General features: G+C 39.6%; 1 protein-coding gene across 2 annotated transcripts; it reads left to right on the top strand.

Annotated features, from left to right (window-relative positions):
• Nucleotides 1–303: 303 nt before the first annotated feature.
• LOC106867610 (uncharacterized) lies at nucleotides 304–17867 on the top strand. Of its 2 annotated transcripts, none has more exons than XM_014912534.3 (8): nucleotides 304–755; nucleotides 5763–6001; nucleotides 6731–6873; nucleotides 8525–9108; nucleotides 9639–9926; nucleotides 11043–13558; nucleotides 15096–15319; nucleotides 15949–17867. In XM_014912534.3, exons 2-8 carry the CDS (start codon nucleotides 5906–5908, stop codon nucleotides 16079–16081), a joined length of 3984 nt encoding a protein of 1327 aa, XP_014768020.2. In that variant the 5' UTR covers nucleotides 304–755; nucleotides 5763–5905; the 3' UTR covers nucleotides 16082–17867. The 2 variants fall into 2 exon arrangements, with proteins under 2 accessions (XP_014768020.2, XP_052831134.2); XM_052975174.2 differs by lacking the exon at nucleotides 304–755 and adding an exon at nucleotides 1011–1138.
• Nucleotides 17868–19143: the final 1276 nt, after the last annotated feature.

The following is a 19143-nucleotide window of genomic DNA, read 5'->3' as shown; positions in this document are numbered from 1 at the left end:
GTTAACTTGATGATTCAATTGTACCCAGAGTTTGTACCGAGTACACAGCATGGAATTTACTCAAACAGTAGTTTCATATGACACCGTTTCTTTTCTTTTCTTTTTTTTTGCAGTGATAGTTGTCATATAATAGAATTCGTTGCACAGCATTTATAATTTATGAAGTATATGGAACGAATAAATGGACAAATATATTTTTTAAAAAATGAAAAAACAAGTAACTCCCCTAATCATGGGAGACTAAAGGAAACTAGATATTTGTTCAGCCGGACCATAAATTCCAGCTTGGACATGTATTTCACTGAACACCGGTTATTTTTTTTTTTATTTAAATGGCGGTTGCTTTAAAGTTATCTTCATCGCCCATTGATTCTAATTTTTAAGAAAACGGTACAAATAAACCAACAAAACAAAAAAGGAAAATAACAAACTTGATCGATTTGCCTAATCGCCGCAGAACATATTTCAGACTCGGTGGTTGTAGACAGGAGACGTTGTTGGCGCGTGTTTGACGGTGTCCGAGGAGAGCGCGACGTCGTTTGAATCACTTGAACGTGTCTCCGCATGTCTCGCTGCTGGAGAAACAACAGCCAACAGACACCACAATACACCTTTCTCTGCCTCATAAACGCTCGATTTCTTACTTCACTCTGTCTCTCTGTCTTTATGTTTATCTATTAAACACCAGCTGACTACTCGTTTGTTGCATTCCTAGACCGATGCTGGCTGCCAACCATTGTCTTATATAGAATCAGGTAAAATCGCTTATATTACTTCCTACTTACAGCCCTGGCTGATGAACATGTTTGACACAATAGTTTTCGGTTGGTGGTGGGGAACAACTTTTAATCTTGTCCCAGCTTGTAATGCAAATCAGAACAGAAAAAAGGGGAAAACAAACAAACTTCTTTTACTTTTATTCTCGTTTTTTTTTTTTTCATCTGGTTTCCAAAGTTTGTTCTGATAAAAGAAATTAATGTATTTGGCTATTTGATGTCTGGAAAATAACACATTCTTCTTTCATCCACTGGGAGTCTTCTTCTTTCTCTCTTTTTCTTGTAAACCTTTCCTGGATTACTTTTATTTCGATATTCTGTGTTGATGGGTTTACAGTCGGATTGGTTTTATAATGGACATGGTACGTAGACGAAACTTACAATTTCTGGTTGTATATATTTGAATTGAATTCGATTATATTTATCTTTTCTCATTTTCTCTCAGTAATTCTTGCTCCATAAAATGTTGGCACCAACTATTTCGTTCAAAATAATCAAATTCAACGACTGTCATTGTTCTTGTTATAAATCGATATTGTTATAACCAGTAACTGCGAACGCGATGTTTGATGTCTCCACGTATTTTTACCTCATTGCTTTCAAACCAATGTGGATAGTTTCCACGCAATTTTGTTGATTATTCCAACTCCTGATTGAGTGACCCTATGATCAAAGCAGGGTGAGATTTGAGGGATATTTTGCTGCTTTTTCTGAGACCCGACATAGCCTTGTCTCTCAAATCACACTACCCTTTAAAACTACGGGACATCGAATAATGTAACTCTAGCTCTTCACTGTTACTGAAAAGGAGACGAGGTTGTCACGGTTGGAAAGCTTTTGATTATAGATCTATTCAGTCAGGGTTGAGCAGTAACATCAACAAACAACCCATTTGTTTTCGAGCCAACCAGGGATCCTCTTTGAGGTCGCCTGACCTGCTAGACATAGCAGCTACCTCGACTAATGCCCAAAAGAAGGGTAGAACATAAGGTCTGCTCCGTCATCAGGATTGACTTGGGAGCTAAACAACTGTTTTACGACTCGGGGTCTGTTATTTGGTCTTTGAGAAAATATTTAAACTGTGTTCGATTCAACTTCATGGAAATGTAGCAGTTGATCGATTGATTGATTCAAAATCACGTCACCCGAAGGAGCTGTTTCTATATGGTCGGTCGGCCTGTTAGAAAAAGCAGCCAAATTATTTTCGACCGTACTCTATCTTCTTAAGAACACAATCTGGGTAACAGTCTTGGCTATATTGTCAGGCAAAAAAAAATAAAACAAAGATGGAATGGTCATGACTGGAACACTTGATAAGTCGGGCCGCAAACAACGTAGCATCACCAATACCATCCGGTGAGTTCCTCACAATTTTATCTTTTACTTGCTTCAGTCATTAGACTGCGGCCATGCTAGGGCATCGCCTTGAAGAATTTTTGTCGAAGGAATCCACATTCTGTTTAACCCCATACAGGCATGAAAAAGTGGATGTGGACATTTGATGATGATGATGGCAGTTATTGTTTAGTTCCAAATGCATTGTGTATCTAGTACTGCATTATTCAATGTGTTCACTTTTTTAAGGCAGCCGAGTGTATTTGAATGAGATTTGTGTGTTGTGTATGTATGGAGGAGGGGGTGGGTAGATGTAATACGATATGATTCCCAGGATATGCTGCTAATATTTTTAGCCATTCAGTTTCTTTGTAATATGATGGAGGTGTCTGCTTTTGGCTGCATCAAATATTGATGATTTGATCAATGGAGGATCGATTTATTAAAGGGTGGTGGACAACTTATACTCAGATTTAAAGTGAGACAGGTTCCCGTCTTCTCTCTCTCTCTCTCTCTCTCTCTCTCTCTCTCTCTACATACACACACACGCATATATATGTGTGTGTGCGTGTATATCTATCTATCTATCTATATATATATATATATATATATAGAGAGAGAGAGAGAGAGAGAGAGAGAGAGAGAGAGAGAGAGAGGTTATGAACGATAGTGGTGTCAGTTACACCCAGATGTTTCAGGTAATGCTGAGTAAGTGCTATGGATAGACCACAGTTAAGCTCCAGGTTTGGTAATTATGCGAATAAGGGGTCCAACTTAGGTCATATATCAGCGTGTGAATATAAGGATTTACTTTTTGTAATGAGATAAAAATCCAAGGCTGTGTAGATATTAGAACATTTATAAATAGGAGGTCTTACAGCTGTTTCCAGGATATTCATTGGAGACGGTGTGAGAGGACGGTTAAGCAATAGTTAATTTAGATAAGATAGGAAATAGAGAGTGAATTGGAGGAACGAAAATAGATGTGAGATATGCAGGGATATTGTATTTGTAAATCCAGTCCTGCATAGGACTGCCATGTTAATACTTTTTAACCCCAGGAAAATATATAAGATCATCATACACTATACATACACGTGTGTGTCTTTTATTCCCACTGGCACCACTTGACAACTTAGCAGTTCAACAAAAAGGGACAACAGAATATGTACCAGGCTTCAAAAATAGATCCTAGAAACAATTTGTTCCACCAAAACCCTTCAAAACGGTGCTCCAGCATGACCACGGTCCAATGACTGAAACATGTAAAAGGTAAAAGATGTACATATGTACAGGGGCAAGCAGGGACATGCCCGGGGCACAATTCTGGCCAAGATCCTTTTCTAATTAAGCCATTTCTATGTGAGTTTCCACTCTTTGGTTGAGGGTGGGGGCACAGTTTTGATGCTTGCCCTCGGCACCATTTACCCTAGCTGTAGAAAATCTGCCTCAACAATCTCCATCTAACTGATGCGAGCATAGAAAATGGACGTTAACACGACAATGATGGTGGAGGTGGTGAAGCAGCAGCGGTCCTGGAGAGGTTCTTTTGTTTAATTTGATAGTTTTATTGTTCTGTTGGTTGTTCAAGTTGCTTCCCCAAAGACGGAGCAGTGGTAGGGTTAGGGTGGGCCAGCTGTTTAGCATCTGGTCAAGCTTAACTCTGAATATCCAAGTAAAACATTCGCAGATAACAGAATATTTCGGAAGGAATCGGTCACCCAACACAAGTCTTCAGGTTGGTCTCAGTCCAGTCTCTACGCACCCGCCATCAGCATGCATAGTCTTCGTGGTATCCTTGTCCACCCCTTCCTCCGACAGTCAACGTGTTTCCAGCCATGGCCACCTTGCCTTATTTTCAGACAATCCATCCAGGATTACATTATCCAATGTGACCATCTTTGTGCTTTTTTTTCTTTATATTTTTTAACAATATGGCTGGGTGTCGTATGAGGGAAATTTGGCTGCTCTATCTAGAGGTTGTGGTGGTACATTATTTACATTTGACAGATATTTGTCCTCATCTTGTTTGTTGTTAACACAACATTTCAGCTGATATACCCTCCAGCCTTCATCAGGTGTCTTGGGGAAATTTCGAACCTGGGTTCTCATTCCTAAGGTATTTTTCGATGTTGTTGTTGTTGTTATTCAGGTCACAGCCTGGAATCAAACTCAGAATCTTGGGGTTAGTAGCCTGTGCTCTTAACCACTATGCCATATGCCCGTGATGTAGAATGAGTAAACCCATAAAGTTAAATAGAAATAGGAAGTATTTTATAATCTATGTCCATCAAAGGTTCCCAACCATTTCCCAATTAGGGACCCTCTTCATTCCTATTTTATTCAGGTGAACCCTCATAACCATTCCATGTTTAAAGAATCCTTTTATATATTTATAATTAAATATTATTAGGAATTGCATAAAAATAATTATTAGAATATGTTGTGCTTTGTAGGAGTTGATTGTAGATAAATTTTAACATGGAAATCTTATATGGGACCCCTAAGGGTCACAAAGACCCTGATTCAGAAGCACTGAAAGAAGAAGAGACCTTCTTCTTTACTCTCTCTCTTTCCATCATCCCTTATGCTTTCTCTAACTCTCTCTTTCTCTCTCCTCTAACTTCTTTTCCCTCTTCAGACCCCCTTAACATTCTCTTCCTCTTCTCTCCCCCTTCCCTGAAAGAATAGAGAGAGATCACACAAGTATTCACCCCAGGTTGCTCCTAATCTGAGTCCCCCTCCCCACCCACCCCACCGCCTCACTGTGTGGGGCAGGAGGGTCACCTCCCCCATCTTCCTCTTGTTTGTCCTGTTTCTATTGTGGTGTAGGGAAGCCTTTCCTTTCATCCTCCTCCACACACCCGTACCACCCCCATTTCTGACCTCCTCTTTCTATTCCCTACCTGTTTCACCTCAAGCACCTCTCATCCTTCATTCCTCTCCCTCACACCTGTTTTCACCAACAATCATCAACATACCCCTCTCCCTACCTCACTTTTATAAACTTCCCCCTTCTTCCCCCTCCCCCCGCTGTTCCAAATTCCACAACTCCCCTCCCCTCCCACTCTACCTTACTTTGCTACAAGTTTTCACATGAACTGGAATATATCTGCCACCTGTCTGTCTTTCATTCCAGAACCACCATTTAATTTAAAGCATACCACCACCACCTCTCTCCTGCACACATAAACACACACACTCCCACTACAGACACATTTTGTCCTGCCTGTTCACCTTGCGAAATGTGTGTGTGTGTGCGTTTGTGTGTGTGGTGCTCACATCCATTCACGCCCAGGCATGGCTTTGTAGTTAAGAAGCTCGCTTTGTATTCAAGTGGTTCTGGGTTCAGTCCCACCACATGACACCTTTGGCAAGTATCTTCTACTAAGAGATGCATGCATGCACATGTGTTTGTGTGACTACACTTCCCTGGTTTTTGAAGAACTGTAGAATAAAAGATTCCTTCCTTGAAAAACAAGGAATGGTTAGTGACTGGAAGAAGAACATCTGGCTGTGAAATCCTGTTCCCATCCAATCTATTCTGGCGTAAAGAAACATGTCAAATGAATGAATACACACACACACACACACACACACACATCTGGTAATTTCGTAGATGTCTGAAATTTTTCTCTTCTTTCTAAACAGAGTTTCAGCCATGCCAACATGCCAGAATCTGTAACCACAATGCAACCATTTCCCGTCCAGCTTTGCAGCATCCCTTAAAACCCTGCAAGTCAAATGCTTTAATAGGTTCAAAGACGTTTGTTGGTGGCAGTGTAGGGGCAGGCATGAACACCACAACGAGCATTAATTTTGATGCAGCGGCCCTTCAGTCGCAGGATGAAGCGGAATACCAGAAGGAGGAGCAGCAACAACAGGAAGAAGTGAGTTACACCTTGTTTCTTTCCTTACTCTCTCCCTCTCTCTCTCTCTCTCTCTCTCTCTCAATCTGTCTCTCATCCTTTCTCCCTCTCTCTCAATTTCTTCTCCTCTCCCCTCTTTCCTTTCTCTCTCCCTCTCTTATGAACCTTATGGTTCATAGTTTCTTTCCCCTTTACTTCACTGGTGTCAGAGGCTGGGGAAAGGTCATGAACCTTGACTTTTGTTACTTTGACTAAGCCTTAAAAAAAAACAAAAACAATTACATCTTTAAAAAATAAAGACATGGAATAATAATTACAGGTAAAAAATTAATTATCTGAATGGTCATGGCTAGAATGAAAACGAACCAATGAAGGAGCCTCCATGCTGTTGCTCAATTTGCTAGAAATAGGAGCCAAATTCCCTTACCATCTTAGAAAAGAAAACAGAGGATAATATATAATGAGAAAAAGACAGGAAGGTCATGGCTGGAATCGTTTTGGTGAAGAGTGGTTTGTTTGTTAAGACTGACCAACAATAGCATTGTCTGAAAAGTCACAAATGAAGGTTACCTCTATGTGGTTGGTCAAGCTGCTAAAAATAACAGTCAATATGGCTAGACTCCTTTTGATCTGTGGGCATCTGTTCATTCAGGAACTTCATAGAGAATAACAACAACAACAACAATTTGCTGTAAACTGTTTTATTTGTTTATTTGTTTATTTCTGTTTGTTTTATTTTTGCCTTTTTAGCTTCGACAACTTCTGTCGAATGCACTTGATGACATAACTGAGGATGGTTTATCTGTGTCTTCCAATGACGATGATGAAGATGATGAGGATGATGGAGGTGGCGAAGCAACAGAACACAGGAGACAAAGTCGGAAAAAACGAAGGTATGCTGCTGTCTTGTGGTGATGGTCATGGCGACAGTTTTGTGTGCTTGTGTGTGTTTGCCCCTTTGCTTTGACATCATGGGATAGTTGTAAAAATGGGGCCCTTACCATCAACCAGGCTTTGTTGTTTGTTTCTAGTCTTTTGTGAAAAACGTGTTTACCTTGCTTAGAAACAGGTGCTCGAGCACAGGTATTTTATGCATGGCCCCAGCACACATGCTTTTTTACGTGGAACCAGTATGGGTGCTTTTTTTCTCCTGTGACACCAGCACTGTACATATAGCCACAAGCAAACCTTGCTCGTTTTGGCCCTTGCTCCTTTCATTCAGCTAAAGGGAGAGAGAGCTTCACCAATACTCGTTTTGGATACATTTCAGCTGAACAGAGTGAAGGCACATGAAATGAAGTAACTTGCTGAAGGACACAATGTGTTGCATGGCCTAGGAATTGAAACCATGACTTTATGATAGTGAACTGAACACCCTAACCATTAGGCCATGTGCCTTTTGCATGGAAGAATTAGAGTCAGGAATGGTCACATGAACATTGTTACTTTATCCACAAGAAGATAAAGATGAATTTTGAGACTGGGTTTGTTCTTCATTGTCTCAGCTGACTCCGTCTTTCTCTCTCACTCACTCACACACACACACGCGCACAAGAATTCTGTTACTGCTGTGAAATGGTGGGATTGAATATACAAAATATGACAACGACCAGCTTGATGAGTTTTCCTACCTAATTATGACAAAACCAAACTATGTTTATTCCTGGCACCAAAACTGATCACTTGATTCTCTGCAGGTTGGAACGTGTGCAGCCACAAGTCAGCTTTGTATGCCTTTTGGCTCATATTGCATGTTGCATATAAACTGCACTACTTACAGTTAATATTTGATCCATTTAATGTGTTTGTTTGTTTGTTTTCTGAAACTACAAAACCTCACACACACAGAGTAAACAACATCTGACTTTGATTTCTGTTAATTCTCTCTCTCTCTCTCTCTCTCTCTCTCTCCCTCTCATGACATGCAACGTCTCACCTGCTTCAATACCGAACTCTTTTAAACCCAACACGTTCTCCTCTGGGACTCTCATCATTCCATCAATGTAAATGACTTACCCCTCCCACCAAATTACTAGCCTTATGCCAGAATATGAAACCATTATCATTGCCTTCACCTTAGTGAGGGTGGGGGTATTGTTTTTAGTCACGTTTGTTTGTCTGTCCATGGACAAGACATCTCAAGAACCACTGGATGGATTCAGATGAAACTTTCAGGAATGTTTAGCCTCATGACTGGCATGAACTGATTAGATTTTGGAATTGATCCGGTACCAGACAAGGATTCTGGATTATTTTTCCTGTTCTTTTACTTAATTTTTGAGAGTAGTCGGGTTCATTTTTGTATTCTTATTTGTGAGAGCAGTCGAAGTTTATTTCAGATATTCTCATTTAAAAAAAATCATCTCCAGCTAATCATTGAAAGGACGTTGGTGTTGCCTTGGCAGAGGTTTGCACTCTCTGAGTGCTCTTATCATTATTATTATTATTATTATTATTGTTACTACTTTTGTGTATTTTTCTAAATGTTTGATTATTTTAATTAATTATTTATTTCTTCGTTTAAATTCCAATATTTTCATCTAGCTTGAATGGCAGCTTTGAACACCGTAACTCAATGCTTTCGTCTCATACGTTTCCTGGAGCCAGGACGAAATTACCAGATGCTTGCAGCCAACAACACACTGAAACCATGACCATTCCACTTGGAAGCAGTGGTCAGATGCCTGTTGACCAGCATTGTCGACAGCGGCCAGAAGTGTCCTCCCAACAAACCCCATCTATGTACTACCCCCAGTTCCACTACCTTTACTCAATTGCCACCGATAAAGACACTCCAATAATGACAGCCACTTCAAACAACTATGAGCAGCAGCAGCAACAACCAACGCATCCAATGTTCCACCAGGCACACCAGCATCACTTTGGGTTGATCCCTACTTCATCAGTGGCACACGAGGCTGCTTGCAACAACAACAACAACAACAACAACACGGTGGATGCTAATCACTGGTTGGATCCCCACGAAGAGATTTATTACAGGGAAAATTATGGCACGGACCCCGTAGCCAGGCAGGACTTCTACCAACACCACCAACATCATCCTGTTGTCTTACCCCATGATGGAACTAATTTCGCTCCCAGGCATATTTCACCGCATCAAACAAATGGTAATACAACACTACTGATTTCCTTTCTTGTTCAAACTCGTTCTCTCTCGTCTCCGCCTCCACCTTCTCCATTTCAGAGTCAAATATTTGCTGTAGAAGGCGACAGTTGATTGATAGAATTGATAAGAGTGTCGGCACTAATACCTTGTGGTCAGTGGTGGACTGGCCAGGTGGCCAGCTTGCCCGAATGCATGTGGGCCCATATATGGGGCCCATGTTAGTGCCATACATGAGCTCACTCCCTCCCTCTAATCAGTGTTGTCTAAACAGTTGCATGGTCTACCACACATCAGGTGTCAAAGTGATCTTGACAACTGGTGGTGGTTTGTTTACATCCCTGTAACTTAGCAGTTTGGCAAAAGGGACTGATTGAATTTAAAAAATAACAATAAGTACTGGAGCTAATTCATTCAGCTAAAAATTCTTCAGGGCAATGCCCCAGCATGGCCGCAGTCTAATGACTGAAAGAAGCAAAAGATAAAAGGTGTATATATATATATCTGTAAGTCTTTCTGTTTGTTTTGTTTCAGGTGAAATCCATCCTCAAACCCCACAACACCGAGCTGCAGTTCTTGAAAACTCTTCGGTCAACAATAAAATGGGTTTCGATGCCATTCACAGCCGGCAAGCTGCAGCCCAGAGCAATGGCTACACACTTCCGACTGAAGCAGAGAAGCCAGCTGTGAGTTGGGACCAGCTCAACGGGTATAAGGTGCAGTATCGCAAACCTACAGATGGAGGGACAAACGCATTCCAGACAGAAACAGCCTTAAGTAGGGAATCAAGCCCACACAAACAAGAGGACTTTGTTCATATAGGTCAGTTTAGATATATATCATCATCATCAAGTATCCATTTCCATGCTGTCATAGACTTTACGATTTGACAGGGGCTGGGTAGGCTGAAGACATCACTGGGCTTCGCTGTCTGTTTTGGCAGGGTTTTTACAGTTGGATGCCCTTCCTAACACCAACCTCCATACAGAGAGGACTAACTGCTTTTCACGTGGCACCAGCATTGGCAAGGCCTGTTTCGGCATGGTTTATATATACATAAATATTGTAGTCTCACATGTTCACAACACTCTCCTTTCTATAAATTTGACTTTGGTTTTATTACTAAGTACCAGTCAAGCACTGGGGTTCACAAAATCAACCAGCACCCCCCCCCCCACTTCAAAATTCCAGACTTTGTGCATCATCATCATCATTGTCATTAAGGTGGTGAGCTGACAGAATCATTAGCCCACTGGACAAAATGCTGCTGTGCATTGTGTCCATTTTTACATTCTGAGGTCAACTTTGCCTCTCATCTTTTCAGGGTCAATGCAATTGACTTACCCCTCCCCTCAAAGTACTGGCCTTGTGCCAAAATTTGAAACCATTATTATTGTTATTATTATTATTATTATTATTATTATGGTAGTTGTGAGCTGGCAGAATTGTTGCCATGCTGGACGAAATGCTTAGCAGCATTCCTTCCGGTTCTCCAAGGCCAGATTTGCCTTTTGTCCTTTTATGGTCAATAAAATAAGTACCAACTGAGTAGTTGGCTTCCCCTAAAATTGCTGGCCTTGTGCCTAAATCAGAAATTTCTTTTTTCGGTCATCTTATCAATGCACAATTTGGATGAGGAGCATTTTGTGCTTTTTGTAGGAAAGCTTTTCTTCTTTTCTTCTTTTCTTCTTTTCTCTTTTCTTCTTTTCTTCTTTTCTCTTTTCTCTTTTTGCTGAATCTGATTAAGATACGTTTCCTGTCCTGTGTCCACTCCTGAGTTAAGGTCAAGTTTTTCAACAAACATCCTTACACATAATGCATCATCTCTCTTTCTCTCCCTCTCTCCCTCCTCCCCTTCCTCTCTCTCTCTCTCTCTCTCTCTCACAGAGTCTCAATAAAGGTTTACTGGTTTTTATTTTATTGTTTATTTAATTACAGGTGGATCAGGAGAGCAGAAAGAATTGGTTCAGTTACAAATTTTATACAAAGCTCGTGGACGAAAAGTGGACGAATTGAGTCAGGAATTATCCAACTTGAAGAAAGAGATGGAGGAGGAAGTGGAACTTTTGCAGCAGAAAGTGATGGAAGTTGCGAAAGAACGAGAAGGGGCTGTTACAAGTCTGAAGATTTGTCAGGAATTGTTAGAACAATCGAAAACGGAGGTGAGCCAGATGAAGGGTCAACTAGCAACATCGGAGACCTTGGCTCAAGCATTGACTAAAAGCAAAGAAGAAGTTATTGGCAAGCTGATGTCTGCTGAATCGGCAATTGAATCACTCAATCATCAAGTTGAAGAACTCAGTAAAAGTGAGACTCTTGAGCGAGCCCGTCTCCAGCACGACTCAATCATTGAAGGCCTGCAACATCGTTATCAGAAAGAAATCAATATTTTGAACAAAGAGATAGATTCTCTAACACAGGATAACAAAAGCCGTGAGGAAGAGGTGTCCATGTTGAAGAGACAATTGAACGATGCCTTGAAAAATGTGGAAAACGCTCAGATCAACCGAGCTGAAACAATCAACCGGTTGACTCGAACATTAGAAGAAAGTCAACGACAGTGCCAACATTTACTGCAAGCGTCTGCTCAGTCCAATTCTTCCAGCCAACAACTGACAGACTTCCAGAACCGCTTGCAACAAGCTGAATCGGCTAAGAGGGCAGCAGAAGAGAAATTTGCTGATTTTCAGCAGGAATTGAAGAGTCTTAAATTTCAATTGTCAATGTTTGATTCAGCTTCCAAACTCGGTGTTTTTGCTTCCAAAGAACCTGATAAAGCAAATTCAAATTTGGAGAATTCTTTCCAGGAATTAGGTATCAAAAAGAAGCTTGTTTTCTCTACTCCAGAAACCAGTTTGAGTGAAGACTCAGGGAATGAATCCCAAATTCGAGGATTGAAGCATGAACTGGAAAGATGTTTGATAAACAACCGGGAAAAGCAGGCATATATTGAGGAACTGCGAGAGAGTGTGCAGAAGCTGCAGAAAGAAATTTCAGATTGGCAATTAAGGTGTTCGAAATCTGAAGAAACCATTGAAGCACTGAAGGTGAGGAAGAATTCAAGTTTCGAAGAAAGTTTATTACAAAAAGAACTTGAGGCAACCCGAGATGAAGTGGCCCAGTGTCAAAAAGACAACCAGAATTACAAAGAACGTCTCCGACTTGCAAAAGAAGTTGAAACTCAATTGAAAGCATGTAATGACGATCTCGAGTCTAAACTGGAAAATATCAGAGAGAAATATGATGCTGAAAAAGTTAGTGCCTTAGAACAGTGTAAAAAAACATATGAAACATTTCAGGATGATGTGAAAGAAAGGTTATTCTTGGACTTGCAGACACAGTATGATGAAAAACATGCTTTGGTTGTGAGTGAGTGTGAAAAGAAACTTTCATTTTTGAAGAGCAATTTGGAAGCTGCTCTTACACGAGAAGATGAGTTGAAAGAGATTTATGTGTCTGTTTGTCAGGAAAAGAGTCAATTAGAAGATCAACTGGCACAGCAGACGACAGATTTACAAGAAAATAATGCAAATGGAACACCCAGGCTTTCTAAACCTGATTGCTTAGAAGTTGCCAGTGTTGAAGTCCAGTGTCTGTTGGACACCGAATGTAACTCATCATCCAAAGATGTTCTCGGATCAGAATTGGAACAAGAAATGAAAGAGCGTCTATTGGTAAAAATCCAAGAGGAAATTGCTGCTGAAACACAAGAGAAACTGGAAGCTGTTCGCCAACAAGTGATCGATGGTTTCCAGAAAGAACGTGATGACGAACTAGAAAATTACAAAAAGGCTCTCCAAGAGAAAATTGAAGATGAAGTCAGGAAAGAATGGATGGTTGCTCAAAAGAATAATCAAATTCCTGTAGGGATCCAGGTTTGTTTGGATGAAAGTGAGGATAATAATGAAGAATATATTGAGAAACTGAGGACTGAGCTGCTTGCAGAAATTGATAAAGAAAAGCAAAATGAATGGCTCCAACGAGAAACGGAAATTAAAAAGGAACATCTTGAAGAAATTAAACAATTACAGAGGGAATTGCAACAAAAGAGTGAAAATCCTGAAATTGGGTTTGGATTTTCTATTTCATCTCAGATTATGAAAGAACGAAGAGAAGAGGAGAGACAGAGAATAAAGTCCGGTGTGGATGCTGCCAAGATTGAATGGCAGCATCTTCATGAGTCAAGGCTAGAGATGGAGGTGAAGAGGAAGATTGCAGCCGAGAAGGAAGTGTGGCAGAAGGATGTAGTAGCAGAATGTCAGAAAGAATGGCAGGGACGATTGCAGAAAGAGAAGACAAAATGGGAGAATTGTGCTAAAGAGCAACAGCAGAAAGCTTTGGTTGCTGCTGTGGAAATGGCCAAGAACAACTGGGCCAAACGTCAAGAAGTTCACCGAGATGAAATGCAAAAGAAACTGGAGCAGGAAAAGATGAATTTACAGAAAGAACACAAGGTATGGTTGAGTAAATTGTTGTCTCTGTTTACAGCTCAGTGGCCTGGGCTTGTAAGATGTAAATGTTTGAACAATGTTACATAGGGATATGAACCAGTGACCCTCTGGCTTGTAGTTGATTCGTTCATCTGTGACTTTGATAACTGAACTGTAGTGTCATGGGATATCGCAAAACAATGATGTTTAAAAGAGGAAATGCATAATAAAGTCATTAATTCTATAAAAGAAAATATATTTTAGCCTGAAACATTTCAACAGCAACTTTTTATCATAATTTTTCTCAGGGTAGCCATGTATCTCCTCCTCTATAGCAAGACATTTGTTCCTGTCCCTTGATCTTAATTTAGTCTCACATCACCTGGCATAGAGCCACCCCCACCCCTCACCCCTCACTTAGGGTGTCATGCAAGTAACTTGGTAACCTCACCAGTACTTAGTGTCATGTAAAAAGCACCCACTACGATCTGTAAAGCAGTTGGTATTAGGAAGGGCATCCAGCTGTAGGAACCAAGCCAAAGCAGACAACGGAGCTTGGCAGCTTCCTCCCTCGTGATGTGAAATTTGTTGAAATATTGTCATCAATTAAATCAAGATCAATAAATTATCTGATTCTTTATTGATCCCTGAAAAATAACAGCCGGTCTTGTTGAGATTTGAACTCAGCTTCCAAAGGGCAGTAACTAAATACCACATGACATTTTGTCTGATGCTTAACCGATTTTTTTCCATCCACCATTCTATTAAACTCATATTAACTCAAATAGATGTAAGAACAATGTTTAAAAAGAATTCCTTTTGGTATTTGAAGATTGCTTGGATGGAAGCAGCCAATCCCAGAGTCAGGAGAGCATCATGTGGAATGTGTTTGGGATATTTGTTGGGATTCTTTACACTTTGGGGTCAGTTCCTGTTGAGGTCAACTGCTTTTCATCGTTTATTTATTTATTTTGAATGTGGAGGGGGTCAGTAGAAAAGTTCTCTTCTAGATTGTCAGAATGGTGTGAACATTGGAAGGAATGCTTTGACATAGTTGTTCCAGCTTCTTGCATTCCGACATTAATGTCTGTGATGAAACTGGTGCCAAGTTGTATCGGCTCTGACTTTTTGCTCTTAGATGACCATCAACGCCATGGAGTGGGGGAAGCTTGCAAGCATGAGTCACAGCTAGTCTCCTACCACAAACACATAAGAACCTTGTCCAGGCCTTACCCCTGGAGACAACCTTCCAGGTGCAGTAACCCATGGTTGATAATGATTGAGAGGGGCCCCCTATCATTTGGACAATTTTTCTTGTGAGTTGTTTCGGGAATGGATTTTTGTAATGTTGAATATTTTATGTAGAGAAATCCAGAACTTTTTTTGAATGAAACTTTTGGTTTCTTTTGTGTAGGAAGAGCAGGGTCAATGGCAATAACTTTTACAGGGCCTTTAAGACTGGATATTAAGACAAAGCTGATGGGGGCAGGGGCAGTGATGAGGATAAGGAAATAAAGCAGTGTTTTCTGTTTTTTTATGCTGGTTTTTTTTTTTTTGCCAGGAAAAGCTGCAGATATTATTGAATCAACTGCAGAGTGAATATTGGACAAGTGTGAGCAGTATACAGAAGAATCTGGTCCGATATTTGTCCGAAAACAGTTTCCGAATGCAGCAATTGATTTACTTGTCTGAGAGAAATCCAATGACCACTAATCTGTGGGACAGGTTAAACTTCCACAACATTTCGGATGTCAACAGCCGCCAAATCACAAACATTTCTCATAGGTTGGTATCACTTTAGGAATTGCATTCATTGCCAAGTTTCTTGTCTTATATTAATATCCACACCCTCCCCCACATCCTGCATGTACTCAAGCAAATAAGCCTCAAATATGGTTGCTTGACACACTAGAAATAGCAACCAGATCTCACTCAAACATACACAATTGTTTTAAAAATGGAAGGACAATGAGGGAGCCTTTCAACATAGTCATTCAACCTGTAGAAATAACAGACAAATTTCCCTCAAAATCAGACCCTACTGTCTTAGAGAAGAAGAGGACATAAATCATGTACCCCTTAGATAGCTCCACTAAAATAAGGGATGGTCAAGGTTGGAAAGGCTTTGATCATGGATTGCAAATTTAAAAATAAGTCCTGGGTTTGATTTCATCTATGATACCCTACAAAATGGTGCCCCAGCATGGGCTACAATCCAATGACTAAAACAAGTAAAACATTGTTATTAAAATGAAACCCATCAGCCACTTATTTCATTAGAAATGTGGCCTCAAAAGAGTTGAATCCCCCCCCCCCTGAAATTTGTTTATTGCAGATAAATGGGAAGTTTGAGTTTTTCTTTTTTTTAAGTTTTTTTTTATTATTATTATTATTATTATTATTATTATTATCAGAGCCGACCACCACCAGCTGCAGCCTCAGCCGTTTGTGCCAAGACCCTTCAACTCAGGAGATGGACAAGTTTTGAACAGAATAGAAGAGAACAGTGAAAGTTCGTATTTCGAAATATCGGAAGAATTACGGTGAACTCTTTGATGGCAATCACTGAAGAATGTTGTCAATTAAGCAACATAGCTGAGATGGTTCTTGTCACTGTAGTCATTGTACTATATTCTTCAACGGATGGATGGATAAAAGTCTGTTAGACAGTCTCCCAGGTTTGTCCCATTCCATTTTCTCATTGACCAACATCCACCATTACACGTTTGTGGTCAGATTTCTGTTACACAAACTGGTCACCAGTTGCTATTCATCATAACCGGACTTGTGGTGGGCATCATCATATCCAGACCACTGTCTTTCTGTGTCCAGTCAAGCTGATGGTTAGTTTTAACCATTGACCACTGTCTCTTAAGTTTTTGAACTCTGACAAACTTGTTCTTGAACACTGACCACTCAGTGTGGATGGCCAGATATGATTGCTGTCCATTTCTTACATTAACTGAGGTGCTACGGACCATTTAATCTCAATGTAAGTGCCATCCATTAACACTGTATATATGACTGTTTGTACGTTTGTGTAAATATTTATAAGTGTATATAGTAAAATACCAGTATGTATAAATGTGTGTCTGTGTGTGTGTATATATATATATATATATATATACAAATAAATAAATAAAACTTCATGTTTCAGCTCTGATGAGGTTATAAGGTTTTGCACTGGCACTCAACTCTGGGGCCACAGTTCCTTGCAGCCAAAATAACTGTAAGCTAATGGAGATTATTACATAACTCCAGTTCTTTTGTCATTCATTAGTCATTAATGCTCACTCACACACATGGATAAATTCCAGATCTGAATGAGATTTTCTTTTGAGATGAATTTATACATATGTGTATGATGATGATGATGATGATGTGTATGTATTCCAGATGTAATAGGGGTATTTTCTCCCTAGATAAATTACAGATTTGGAAGGCTGTAAATAAGAGAATGGTCGAAGCAGAATGTCTGGCAATACCACCATCATCATCATCATCATCATCATTTAATGTCTCCTCCATTTGTTGGCACAGTTGGATGATTTGACGAGATCTAATGAGTTGGGCCGTATCATGCTCCAATCATCATCGTACGTCCGTGTTTCCATGCTGGCATGGGTTGGACGGGTTTGTCACAATAATCCCTCACCATCTGATACAATGAGTAAAACAACACAGCACTCGATTCAGCCCAGGACTGAATTCTAAGAGCAAAAGAAACTGAGGAGTTGTAACATTCAAATTTTGTTTTGGGAGTTTTTGGTGAAGTGAAGAGTTTCAACTTGAAACTAAAGCAGCTCATCATATCTTACTGGATTTGAAAACCTCAGGGTTGATATATCAAAAGCGAACTTAACCCTCAGGATCTGCAAATATACTCTAACGAGAGCAATTTTGTTTGATTGTACCCCTGGAAGACGCAAAAGCAAACAGCCACATGGCTTTGCAGTTACAACAGAAAATAATATTTCTGCTAATTAGCAAATCATAGACACAAAACCAAATGTAATCACCTGCTTTTGGGTCTCCTTAGGGTTTAGTCAACCCCCACCACCACTAAAGCATACTCACAGGTGTTAATTTATAGACTTTAAGAAACAGGACATCAGAATCTCTTACTGATGTCTTCTCTCTTGGGATAAATTTCTTAACGACTCCATATTTGTAACGAATTAAAGAAAATTGCATAAAACTCTTTTAGATGAAATGTCCACAGCAGTTTATTTTCAAAAGCTATTTGAATTTTATAATTTTTATAAACAGAAAATAACATTAAATTGTACAAATGAATTCACATTAAAAAGTAAAAAGAAAATGAAAAAAATTATATTTGGAATGTTTGCTTTGTAATTAGTTTATTATCATTATTTTATTTTATTATATTTTCGTAATGAGATGACTAACTATGACAAACACAAAGCCGTGGACTATGATGAGGATGAGGATGATGATGATGATGAAGAGGAGGATGATGGCGGTGGTGGAATTGAAATAAACTGTCATGACAGGTGAAGTTAAAAAAAAAAACAAAAAAAAGTCAGTGAACCAGAAACAATTCACTGGAGGAGAAAGAAAGAAAAATAGTCAAAACAAATCTGGAAGCTTAACGGGATTAAAATGAAAGAAAAGATGGAAGAATTGAGGTTTCCAGAGGCACTAAGTCACTATTGAAGTTAAAATGGCTGGTAGCATTAAAATATATATATATTAGGAGGGGAGGTCTCTTCAAGAGACCCTTATTTTAAACCAAATCCATTCTCTGACAAAAGAGAAAGAGAAGCCTCGAATTAGCAATGATGCTTATGGGCAGTCACTCAAAATGCAAGAAATAGTAGCCAAATTATATCCTAGCATCATTTAAAAAAGGACATGAATTCAGATAATGTGAAACCTAGATACTGCTAAAAAGACTGGTTACAGCTGAAATGACTTCAGTCATAAATCTGCTTGATCAGGATTGACTAAAGACTAAACAAAAACAAAAAGTAAATTTTGTCAGTTTTGGTTCCTTAGAAATCAGAAATGTAATTTTGAAGAATCATGTAACAAATAAATAATGGTTTCTAATATAGGGACAAGACCAGCAGTTTTGAGGGGAGGGGTAAGTTGATATCATTCACCCCAGTACTTGACCCTCAAAAGGATGAATGGCAAAGTTAACCTTGGTGGGATTTGAACTCAGAATGTAAAGAGATGGAACAAATGCTGCTGCATGGTCGTTTTTTTTCCCAAGCTCTTAATGATTCCGCCAGCTTTGCTGCCTTTCATGAAATCAATTCCCTTTCCAATTCTGGCACAAGGCCAGCAATCCTTGACTGATACTGGAGGGAGGAAAGGTAAAGTTAACCTCAGCAGGATTTGAACTCAGAATGTAAAGAGCCAAAAGAAATACCACCAGGGATTTTGTTTGATGCTCCACCGATTCTGCCAGCTCAGCAAATATTAGTTATTTCCTACAAAAGTGGGACTGTGGTGTATAAAACCCAGCTTTTGTATTTGGATATAAATACAAGTAAAAAGGATTTGAAACTGGGGGGAAGAACACATCAGTGAGAAATTTAAGTTCTTTTGTGTTGTGTTTAATATATTTGTCTAAAGTATTT

The sequence above is a fragment of the Octopus bimaculoides genome, chromosome 20, assembly GCF_046866305.1.
Source record: "Octopus bimaculoides isolate indiv1 chromosome 20, ASM4686630v1, whole genome shotgun sequence".
NCBI lineage: Eukaryota > Metazoa > Mollusca > Cephalopoda > Octopoda > Octopodidae > Octopus > Octopus bimaculoides.
The sequence above is the reverse complement of the archived record's forward strand: the minus strand, read 5'-3'. Positions and strand labels throughout refer to the sequence as shown.